The sequence below is a fragment of the Ursus americanus genome, chromosome 34, assembly GCF_024610735.1.
Source record: "Ursus americanus isolate L20-20 chromosome 34, mUrsAme1.1.p, whole genome shotgun sequence".
Classification (NCBI taxonomy): Eukaryota; Metazoa; Chordata; class Mammalia; order Carnivora; family Ursidae; genus Ursus; species Ursus americanus.
In genome coordinates, this window is record NC_142160.1 from 14,160,866 (window position 1) to 14,173,272 (window position 12,407).

General features: G+C 37.6%; 1 protein-coding gene across 1 annotated transcript in view; it reads right to left on the reverse strand.

Annotated features, from left to right (window-relative positions):
• The window catches only part of LOC123781490 (aldehyde dehydrogenase 1A1-like), a 56,703-nt gene that overhangs the window by 10,411 nt on the left and 33,885 nt on the right, over nt 1-12,407 (reverse strand). Inside the window, exons 9-11 of the mRNA XM_087858811.1 lie at nt 10,985-11,169; nt 5,883-6,047; nt 1,465-1,622 (exon numbers count right to left, since the gene is read on the reverse strand). Of these exons, the coding sequence (XP_087714937.1) occupies nt 1,465-1,622; nt 5,883-6,047; nt 10,985-11,169 (508 nt within the window). The remainder of the gene's footprint in view (nt 1-1,464; nt 1,623-5,882; nt 6,048-10,984; nt 11,170-12,407) is intronic.

Sequence of the window (12,407 nt, forward strand, 5' to 3'; positions counted from 1 at the left end):
GGACAGTCTCTTCAATCACTGGTGTTGGGAAAACTGGATAGTCACATGCAAAATACTGAAACTTGGCTGGTATTGTACACCATACACAAAAATAACTCAAAATAAAGACTTCGATATAAAACTTGAAACCATAAAACTCTTAGGAAAAAAACACAGGCAGTAAGCTACTTGATGTAAGTCTTGCCAATAAATTTTTAAATCTGACTCTAAATGCAAAGGCAACAAAAGCAAAAATTAACAAGTGGGGACATCAAACTAAAAAGGTTCTGCTCAGCAAAGGAAATCATTAACAAAATGAAAAGACAACCTACTGAATGGGAGAAAATATTTTCAAATCATATATCCAATGAGAGATTGACCTCCAAAATACATAAAGAAGTCATACAACAAATAATCAAAAAACAAACAGTCCAATAAAAAAATGGACAGAGGATCTACATAGACATTTTTTCAAAGAAGATATGCAGATGGCCAACAGGCACAGGAAAAGATGCTCAATATCACTCATTATCAGGAAAATGCAAACCAAAACCACTTGGGATGTTAACTCGCTCCTGTCAGAATGACTAATTGCAAAAGGATAAGAAATAACAGCGTTGGCGAGGACACGGAGAAAAAGGAACTCTTGTGCTGTTGGTGGGAATGGAAATTGGTGCAGCCACTATGGAAAACAGTATGGAGGCACCTCAAAAGATTAAAAATAGAACTATCATACGATCCAGCAATTCTACTTCTGGGTACTTATCCGAAGGAAATAAAAATACCAGTTTAAAAAGATATATGCACCCTATGTTCATTGCAACACTAGCTGCAATAGCCAAGATATGGAAACAACCTAAGTGTCCACTGATGGATGAATGGATAAAGATGTGATGTATGTGTACAATGGAATACTACCCAGCCATAAAAAAGGAAATCCTCGCCATTGGTGACAACACGATGGACCTTGAAGGTATTATACTAAGAAAAAGAAGTCAGAGAAAAACAGATATTGTATGATTTCACTTACATGTGGAATCTAAGAAACAAAACAAACAAAACAAAATGTATGGGTACGGAGAACAGACTGATAGGATGTAGGGAGTGGGACATACATGTAAAGGGGGTCAAGAGGTATAAACTTCCAGGTAAAAAATAAGTAAGTCATGGGGGTATAATGTACAACATGGCAACTACAGTACATAATTTTGTACTACACATTTGATAGTTGCCAAGACAGTAAATTTAAAAGTTCTCACCACAAGAAAAAAAATTTAATTTCGGAGAGTGACTGATGATAGCCAGACTTATTGTAGGGATCACTTTGCGGTGTATACAGATATCAAATTATTGTGTCGTAACCTGAAAGTAGTATCATGTCAATACCTCAAAAATAAATAGGTAAATAAATAGAAAGAACAAACTCAAAGTAACATGTTAATGCGGTTAATACTGCAAAGACGGTATTGGGTAGATTGGACTTACCACACTGTCCCAGCCTGCAGAGCGGAGGAGACCGTTATGGCTTTATCGATATCTTTGGTAAAGATTCCTGCTGATAAGCCATAAAAAGTATTATTTGCTCTCTTGATCACCTCATCTAAAGATTTAAACTTCATGATTTGCTGCACCGGTCCAAATATCTGTATCATAGAAAAATGCATGAAATAAATCAAAGTAACAGGTTAAAAAATTTTAAATGGTATTGCAATTTTATTCCCCTACGAACTATTTAAGATTTTACCTCGCATCTCAAAGTCTGAACCAAAATGGTAGCTGCTGGAATGGGAGGTTAGGATACACAATGGTCATGTGTTAAATTCCCTTTGGAATAAAATGAGGTAGAAATAAATAAGGCAATATTCATTTTCTTGTTGTTGGAATTAGACTTCCAATAACTCACCATTGTGCATAAAGTCGTTAACTTCAGAGTTTCTTTTACATTTAGGAATATTTTATATTCTCTCCCTAGTTTTCCATATCAAGTCATTACATAAACAGCAAACTCAAGAAGCCAATGCTAGCTCTACTGGAGAAATAAGTAGGCAATAATTGATAATAATGATTTTATTTTAAATATCAGTGTATCATCAACTGAAATATCACCTATTCTACTGGACTTAGATCTTTTTATAATCAGCCAAATTAGGTGAAACAACATGAATTTTTGTTCAGATTCTATTCTTCAGCCAAATCTTAAGCAACTCACATGTACCAAGCAAAATGATCCATTACTGTAAGAGCTTAAATCCTCAACCACTAACCAAAGCATGGGTTCATTGACTATAATCATAGGATAGGAAACAAACTCACAATTTGCTCATTCAAACCTAAGTTGCTCTTTCACTTGTGCTAGATTCTTTAGTTAGCTCAGCCCAGAGTCAACTTATTCTGCATCTCATCCCCAGATGGGAGAAAAACAACTGGGTTTCTCTTAAAAATTAAGCTCCTGTATTATGTTTCTATAAAACATATATTAAACTTAAACGAAGAAGGGTCCTTCTGAAATTTAGTTTCCCAGAAACTAAAATTTTCTGGGAAATGTATGTTAGGGGTTGGCAAAAATCAGAAAAGATAGTTTTCCGGTGTTCATCACTGATGTAAGTACTGGAGTTGGGGGCTACCATTCCATAGAGGCTGAGTGCAAATCCTAAGGCTGTAAATCTAATTATAATGTTGTAACTTGGGAACCAGGTATATAGCAGCTATTGTAATAAGTGTGTTAATATCTTACATAATTTTAATTAAACAAAGCACAGCATTCAAGGCTTCTTTGAAGTAACAAAACAAGCTACTCTACTATGTCTATTATAGGAGCACAGTGTTTCCTTGATTGCATCATTACTTTTTGCCTTTGTCCTTTTCCATGGTATGCAAGAACAGCATCTCTAATAAGACAAATACTTGTAAATACATGCAAACTTTACATGCAAATAAATGCAAAAATGAGTTAAGGGATGAATCGGTGTGGATAAACTATATTTGATTATCCATATGCATCTCTTTTATTTTTCCTATTTATTGTTTGCAAATCTGATTCTGTACTCTCTTCCTTGCTTGATGGCATTTTGGGAGGTAACGAAAATAACCCTTTAGGTTCTCTATCATATCATAAAGATGAGATACAAGTTCATTGGACAAAATGTTATGATTCAGTATATTTGAGTTGACAGTGCCTTCTTGTTATAGTGTATTATGTGACACCTTCATAGCCCAAAGCCAATGAATCTATCTCTGTATTTGTTAAAACCCCTCTGTCCAGGGCATCCAGTGGCTCAGTCAGTTAAGCATCTGACTTTTGATTTCAGTTCAGGTCATGATCTCAGGGTCATGAGACCGAGCCCCGTGTTGAGCTCTACACTCAGTAAAGAGCCTGAGAGTCTCTCCCTCTCCCACTACCCCTCCCCCTGCTTGTGCTCTCTTTCTCTCCCGCTCTCTCAGATGAATACATAAAACCCTTAAAAAAATAAAACACCTCTGTCCATGAGGTAGATTATTTATAATTCCTAAATGCAAACTAACCTTTCCTAGTTATATAGTTATATATCACATCTCCGGATAACATCTTTTTAATGTTAATTAGTTTGTGCTCACCTAATATTTAATTGCAGTATATTTCTCCAGGAAAATTAGGAAGTGCAAGAGCTGAAAACAAGGCCAGGAGAATATGGAGGGAGATACACGTAAATAAAATTACATTCAAACCCTGTATGACTTTTTATTCCAAAATTCATATGGAAAAGCAAAGGAACTAGATTAGCTAACACAATTTTGAGAAAGAATAAAGCAAGAGGATTCAGTCTTCCCAATTTCAAGACTTATTATACAGCCACCATAATCAAGAGAGTAGCAGCAGACAAAGCAAACACAGTGGAACAGACTAGGGAACCGAGAAACTGATACACAAATATGCACAACTGAAGTTTGACAAAGTTGCAAAAGTAATGGAATGGAAGAAAAGTCGCCTTTCAACAAATGCTAAAGCAATTAAGCATCCGTAGGCAAAACAGAACAAAACAGAACCCAACAACGTGGACTTAGGTCTCATTCCGTACATAACAATTAACCTAAAGTGGACCACAGACTTACAAAATACATTATAAAACTTCTAGAAAAAAATTTAAAACACAGAAGTCTTTTAGATCTAGGAGTGAACAAAGGGTTCACAGAGTTGACACCAAACACTATCCCCACAAGGGGATAAAACGGATAAATGAAAGTCCCTCAAAATGAAAAACTTTTGTTTTGAAAAAGACCTTGCTAAGAAGATGAGAAGACGACCTACGAACTGGGGAAAATATTTGTAAACCACATACCCAACAAAAGACTGGTATCCAAAATACAGTAAAGAACCCTCCAAACTCAACAGTGAAAGGCAAACAATCCAATGAGAACATGGACAAAAGACATGAACTATTTCATTAATGAAGACATCAGATGGCAAACAACCCAATGGAAAGATGTACAATATCATTAGCTATTAGGGAAATGCAAATTTAATTCACGATGAGCTATCATGCCTATCAAAACAGCTAAAAGTAAAAATAATCACAACACTAAATGTGAGCAAGGCTGCAGGGAAACTGGATCACTCATACATTGCTAATGGAAACATGAAAATATTCGTCTACTCTGGAAACCAGTTTGCCGGTTTCTTTAAAAAAAAAATGCATCTACATATGACCCAGCAATTTTACTCTTGGGCATTTATCCCAGAGAAATGAAGACTTATGTTCATATAAAAACCTGTACCCAATGTTTAGAGCAGCATTATTCCTAGTAGCCCCAAACTGGAAACAATCATAGGTTCTTCAGTAGGTGAATGGTTAATGGTAGTACACCATACTACGGAGAACTGCTCTGCAATAAAAAGAAACAACTATCCTGACATGCAACAACCTAGACCAATCTGTAGAAAATGAAGCTGAGTGAAAAAAAAAAAATCCAATCCCAAAGGGTTGCACGGAGAATGAATCCACTTATATAAAATTCTTAAGACGACCAAATTATAGAAATGGAAAACTGATTGGTGGTTAAGGGAAAGCCTGGGGTTAAGGATAGGGGGTTATAGGAGGATCATGGATTTGGCTATTAAAGAAACATGAGGGATTCATGTGGTGATGAAATGTTCTGTGTTTGTTTCAATGTCAACATACTTGCTGTGATACTATGCTATAGTTTTTCGAGATGTTACCAACTGAAGGAAACTGGGTAAAAAGCAATGGGATCTGTCTGCATTATTTCTCATAACAACAGTTGCATCTACAACTTATCATAAAATAAGTTTATTTTTTTAAAAAATCTTGTGTATCATGTAATCATTTTCCAATTATCTTCGAATATATGATTTCCAGAGGAGAAAAAGCAACAATGAAATGAGGTTTTCTTTTCCATTACTTTAAAGCTGTGGAAGAAGCACCTACAAATTGTTAAGCGTCCCGATCTGTCTTTGGCTGGAAATTCTTATCTGGCCTCAGGATTTCCTTACTATTTTTAATCTTGATTACAATAAACGGCTTTTTGGTTTTTTTTTGTTTTTTTTTTTTTGTAATGATATGAAAGGAACAGACATGAAAAGAAACATTTACCAAGAAAGATGTTAAAAGAACTGACAGTTTTATTTTTTTAAGATTCATTTATTTATTTTAGAGATAGAGAGCTGTGCATGAGCTTGGGGGGGGGAGGACAGAGGGGGAGGGAGTGGGACAAGCAGACTCCACACTGACTGTGGAGCTGGTTGTAGGGTTTGATCCCATGAACCTGAGCTGAAACCAAGTGTGGGACACTCAAACAACTGAGCCACCAAGGCTCCCCAAGGACTGAGATTTTTAAAGGGACACTTTGTACGCACACAAAGAGAAAATATGACAACAAAGGGAATGGAGCAGAATGCAAGTATTTACCTCTTCTTTGGCAATGCGCATGTCGTCTGTAACATTAGAGAAGACCGTGGGCTGGACGAAGTAGCCTTTATTCCCCCACGGACCTCCGCCACACTCCACTTTGGCCCCTTCTTTCTTCCCACTCTCAATGAGGTCAAGTATTTTTTCATACTGTTCCTTATCAATCTGTTGGGAAAATATCACACAGAAATGAAAAGAAACAAATAAATTAAGTAAATAAGTTTATAAAGGTAATGTATTGCCCAGCCTGTTAATGAGGGTTTCAAAATGCTAGAATATTGTTATTAAGTGACATCTTCCATCAAAACAGCTGACGGAGGCTCAGATTCATTCTGTGTTTATTCTCCTGACTTTTCTAGAAAGAACACTTAAAGATAAATATTTGTATTCAGCATTTGTTTTACAGCTACATAAGCAACGCATATCAGCGCTGCAAACAAGTGTAAACATTTTCACACACTGTCATCTATTTACACTGGGAAAAATGCCTGGTAAGAGTCAAACACACTTACTTGAAAACTATAGTTCTAGCTGAAATAAAGAGGAAAACGAGAAGAGAACTTTGAAACTGGGTTTAATTTAATATGGCAGTTGGAAAGCAGATGCTTTATGGCTTTGAAGACCCCTAGACCTCTGTTTGCTTCTCCTCATTCCTGACAACCTCCTCTGGCCGGATCCAAGCTGACCACGGCCTGGGCATCCTCCCCGTGAGGATCCCCGTGGGGCAGCCTCCACTGGTCCAATCCCAATCTCTAGCCTGTCCCGATTATTAGCATCTGCTCCATTACAGAGGCCACATCTAAATACGTGACAAGAATTACAGAGCCGTAATGGTTGGATAAGCAATATTTTTATAAGGAAAAAAAAAAACAAGCTTAAGTCTGGAGTTCTGGCTGGGATACCCGAGCACTCATCTTCCCTCCATGTACTGGAGTTGGGGCTATGTATTGTCTCAGTTCCAATTTTGGGGAGACTGAGGACTTGAGCGATCCTTGGACTCCGAGTCACTGGAGAAGACTGCTCTGTCTCAGGTGCAGCCAGGGTTAAATTTTAAAGGAAAAAGACTGAAGATCCAGGAGTCCAGGTGGAGGGCCTCTTGCCAATTCAACTAGTCTCTTCTCACTACTTGAAGAGCATTGCTCTTTATCTTCTCCTTTGACTCTGCAATCTCCCCCATCTTTCAAATCCCAGAAAAAGGTTTCAAACTAACTGCTCACAGTCCAGTTCCCATATCCAATGAGATTAAGTGCTACTTGAAACCAGAAACTATTTTATAAATTTGGCACAATATTTGGTACAATGTTGCTCAGTCCTCCTAGTGCACGATAGTTAATTTAATGTTTCAAAAAGAAAATGTTGATCCATTTCCAGCAGATCAAGGGAGTTGTAATGTTGGCTTAATAACTGTTGGTTTGGGGGCACCTGGGTGGCACAGCGGTTAAGCGTCTGCCTTCAGCTCAGGGCGTGATCCCGGCGTTCTGGGATCGAGCCCCACATCAGGCTCCTCCACTATGAGCCTGCTTCTTTCTCTCCCACTTCCCCTGCTTGTGTTCCCTCTCTCGCTGGCTGTCTCTATCTCTGTCAAATAGATAAATATAATCTTTAAAAAAAAATAATAACTGTTGGTTTGATATTTAAATTGTTGCATAGTATTTACTACAGCCAGACTAAGGGGTGGTGGTAGTTTTGCCTGGTTAAAATGTTTTGGAGTGCCAGCAAATAGCCAAGGATTCTTGTGTCTCCATGCAGTCTCTGTGGCCTATTCCAAATTATTAATCTCACATGGCCTCAAAAAATCATGATTTTGGGGGGTTTCATTTTAAGATGTATTCCCTAAGTGTAAACTTTTCCCTGCCTGTGACCACAGTGGATATTTGAGGACAGTCCTAGTCTTGCCTATGCACTGGGAGGTAAAGGCGGAAAGGATTTGTTTGTTGGAAAACTTAGACGGTCAATAACTTGTAAGAATACAGGAATTCATAGTATAGTGTCTGGCCGCTGACAATGTGCTCCTCTAACCAGCAACTCTAGTGTTACTTGGTGGCAAAATGCATTTCTTAGGCCTCACACTAGATCTACTGTATCAGAATTTGCATTTTTAAGGAGATTCTTAGGTGACTCAAATGCACAGGAAAGATTGAGAACATTGCACCAAAGTTTAGGCCTAGTGATGGAAGTTTTCAGTTATACCTAGGGACATAATGTAGTCTGGCTAATTTTGCTTTATCATAAATACAAATCTTCCTCAGAAGGTTTCAGATTGGCCATATCTGAATTTGCCTTTCCTTTTGGCCCTCAGGAACTTCTCAATAAGGCTAGGATGTAGCAGGGGCTCTTTACTGTGTGATGGGCCATTAGCTCATGGCAGTCTATGAAAGTAATAGGGCATGGCACTGTAATAGTCTCAAAGTATACATTTATGTGTTTGTGCAAATTCTTTAATTCCTTAGGGTTGATGGGTTGAGAACGAAGACAGTCTGAGAAATGACACTGAGACATCCTTCAAATTATTTGGGACCCATAGATCAACAAAAGCAATGAGAGCAGATATATGAAGTTATTGATCGGTGATAGTAATTGTCACCATAGGTATAAATGGAAGCATGTCATTTTCATTTACTCAACAGACATTTGAGCATGTACTGTGAATGAGGCACTCAGACGCTTTATATAGATTATTGCATTTCACTGCCCAGTCACCCTGCAAGATTGGTGTTACTGCTTCCATTTTACAGATGAGAAAACAGAGCCTCAGGGAGGTTAATTTTAAATCCAACCTCTATTTCGAAAATCCACCTCTCTGCAGTAGGACAAGTTGCAACTTCTGGTGATAATATTATAACGCTTGATGTGGGTATCATTACTTCCAAGTGAAAATACCAATTTTTCCAGGTTTTTAAGAATGCATATTTTGGTCTATGAAATCAAATTGTAAAATCACTTTACCAATGAAGAAACGTATATATATATATATATATATATATATATATATATATATATACACATATACATATTTATATACATATAAAAATGTCTTTACATATATATAGCTATAAAACATGTATTTACATATATTAAAACAGGTATCATATATTTATACACATATAAAAATACGCTTAGTGCATAAGTGTCTCTTTCCGTAAGCTCTTTCTTATAACAACAGGTATTTTTAAGGGTACGGAAGCCCCAAGAGCTTCTCAAATGCCTACTTTGCACTTACTCAGCACAACCTGTGATGAAAATCTACTCATTTATACAGATTCAAGTCTTATATTAAGCAGTTAGATCACTATTTACTTAAGAAGTCTCTGAATAGGAATTTTGTTAAAGTCTATTTTTACTCCTTTCACTTAGGAATCATGAGGAATTCTAGATCAATTTTTGAGCCTCTGGTTGAATTGTAGGTCCTCTAGCGGAGAAAGTGCTGCCAACAATGTTTAGTATTAAGTATCTTAGATATTCTCTTCCTTTCACTTCCCCTTTATTCCCCTCCCTGATCCTGTTCAGATCTGTGTCTCTCTCTCTCTCTCTCTCCCTCTCTCTCTCTCTCTATATATATATATAAATCAAGTGGGAAAAATGCTTTACTTTTACATAGACAGGTAGTTGTTTAGAGAACGAAATAATCACAACTGAAATCTTAGGATCTCATCCTTTCTTAGAATTGGAGACCACGTCAAAATCAAATTTATTATATGTCTTGGCATCCATTTGAAAAGCTACCCAATATAAGCAAAATTAGCAACTACTTTTCCGTACTAACTCAAGGATAAAAACAAAATATAATGTGATTAAGATAAAACAACGTATTACCTCATTTTCCAACTGAGTTATTTTAGGGCTTTTAGGTTTTAATATTTGGCATTGCCTAAATCCTAAGGTTTTCCCACTTGGCTATCTTGGCACGAGCAGAAAAACCCAAGACAGCCTTTTAACTCTTCCAGACTGTAAACTGTGAGGTCAGGTCCATATCCACCTTGTTCCTTTGGGCATTGCCAGGTACTCATCCCAGGGTTTAGCTGATGGTAGCATTCAATAAATTTTGGCTAATAAAATTTATTTTTGGCTTAGTGACTGTGTTAAGAACAGTGTTTGCTTCAAATCAATAGCACGGAACAGTGTATAATTTTTAGTGTGAAAGAATAACGTCTCTGAGCTTAATGTCTACACTCTAGAGAACAATTTCTCAACAGCGGCCTGATTGGCATTTTGTGGCAGATAACTCTCAGCTCTCCTGTGCACTGTAAGATTTAATAACATCTCTGGCCTCCACCCTCCATTAGATGCCGGTAGAACCACCCCCTCTCAACCACCCCAGTTGAGACAACTAAAAATGTCAAATATTTTCATGGCGGGGGCAAAACTGTTCCCAGTTGAGAACCACTGCTCTAGATCAAGGTCCCAGAGGTCTGGAGTCAATTCAGAATGAAAGATCCAGGCGTTTGCACAACAGACAATGAACAGGTTACTGCGCAAGGAAGAGGCAAAGGAAGACCCTCTTGTTGATAATGGTTTGAAGAACACATTAGAAAATGGGAACCTTATGGAACAACTGGCCTTTTCCACGGAAAATGAGACATTTGCCACAAAGCCAGGAACTCAGGACCTTCCAGGACACTCAGGTCACCAAAGGCCCATCAGAGTAACTGAAGACCGGAGTGAATTGAGAGGTATGCTAGCTGCCCACATCTGTGGGATGGAAGCTGAGACAAAGGACTGACCCTGAGGGAGAAAGAAATGCCAGGATTCTATAAGAACTTCCAAGTGGACAGAGACTGCATACAGGAATCAAGAGGTGTGCAGAATGAGGGAAACAAGAAATTTACATTTGCTGTTCTCCTCACATCTTTAATTGCCAACATGCTTCTTAAACTGTTTCAAGACATGAAGACGAGGCCACAAAACCTCAGGGTGCTTTCTTCAACATGGGGAGTGAGAGTCATCGCTTTTCTTCTTTTTTTTTTGAAACACCAGACTGACACAGTATTGCCACCTAGGAAGATCTGTGGTAAGGAAATAATCTTATTCAATAAAAAGTAAACCTAAAGAGGACATTTTGTTCTTGTCCCCTGTGAATGCTATTCCTTCTTGTGTATACTCACCTGAGGGCCTTGTGTGACTCCTGGGGTCAAAGGATTTCCAAGAACATACTTTTTAGCCCGTTCAACACTCCTTCGAACAAACTCATCGTAAATCGATTCTTCCACAAAAAGCCTGGATGCGGCTATACAACACTGGCCTTGGTGGTAGAATAACCCATGGTGTGCAAATTCGAGGGCATTGTCCACTGCAAAGAAGATACTCACGTTGAAGAAGAGATATTTTCTAAAGATGATGTAATTGTATACATCTCTCTAAGAGGCAATAAGATGCTATAGAAAAATGACGAGTTGCACGGTCAGATGTAGATTCAATACACCCCACCTCTTATCAGCCAGGTAACAAATGAACCTTTCTAATCATTTATTTGACATATAAATGATAACCACAAATATAAAATCTCAGAAAAAATTAATATAGACACTACTAAGAATATAGAAAGTGTCATAAGATCTTTTCCCACTGCAAATGATTTTTTTTACATTTATTTATTTATTTTAGAGGGAGAGAGGGAAAGAGAGCGAGCACATGCATGTGGGGGAGGGGCAGAGGGAGAGAATCTCAAGCAGGCTATCCTCTGAGCATGGAGCCTGACCTGGGGCTTGATAGCAGGACCCTGAGATCATGCCCTGAGGCGAAACCGAGAGTGGACGCTTAACTGACTGCACCACGCAGGCAACCCTGCACATGATTTTTGTAAACATCTCCGTTTATAATTAGTTAGATTACTGAATACCTCAGACCTCAGATTTTAACTAAATGACAAAGAAAACATGAACTATCTATTGCATTAAATAATTTAAAAATATTTTTAGACACCCTGATCAATAGGAAAAGTGATACTTCTGAAAACAATTAATATTCAAAATCATACACCCACCTTGACTGCCCTGTTCCGGGAAAAGCATTTTCCAACATTATTTAAAATATGCCATATTATTTCATATATGCCTGTAAACTCTTCTTATCTATGTATTTGAGATGGTAGAATGGGCTTGAAAGGGAGAAATAGGTTGTCATCGCTAAATCCTAAACTACCTGAAGAAAGTTTTCTCTGCATTTTAATTTTCTAAATGGTGAAGATTTAACTCAACATCATAGCAATTGAGTATTGGGATATTTAACCTTGTGAACTAACCACACGTACTTATGTTGTAGTGGAAACAGTTTCTAGACAGGTTTGGTAAAAATCAGGACTCTTATCATATTTGTAGACTATAGAAGGCAGTGTCCTCTGAAAAGCTTCAGCTAAGATCACACTCAACCATTTCTGCTTATTGCCTCATACTGCAGCTGTCAAAGAAAGAGCCAGATGAATGCTTGTCAATCCATTTCTGCTGATGGATTCCCATTTAGAATGTAATTGTGGGATTCTACCAGCTAATGTAATCAGAATGAACTAGGGATATTGTATAGTGGAGTCAC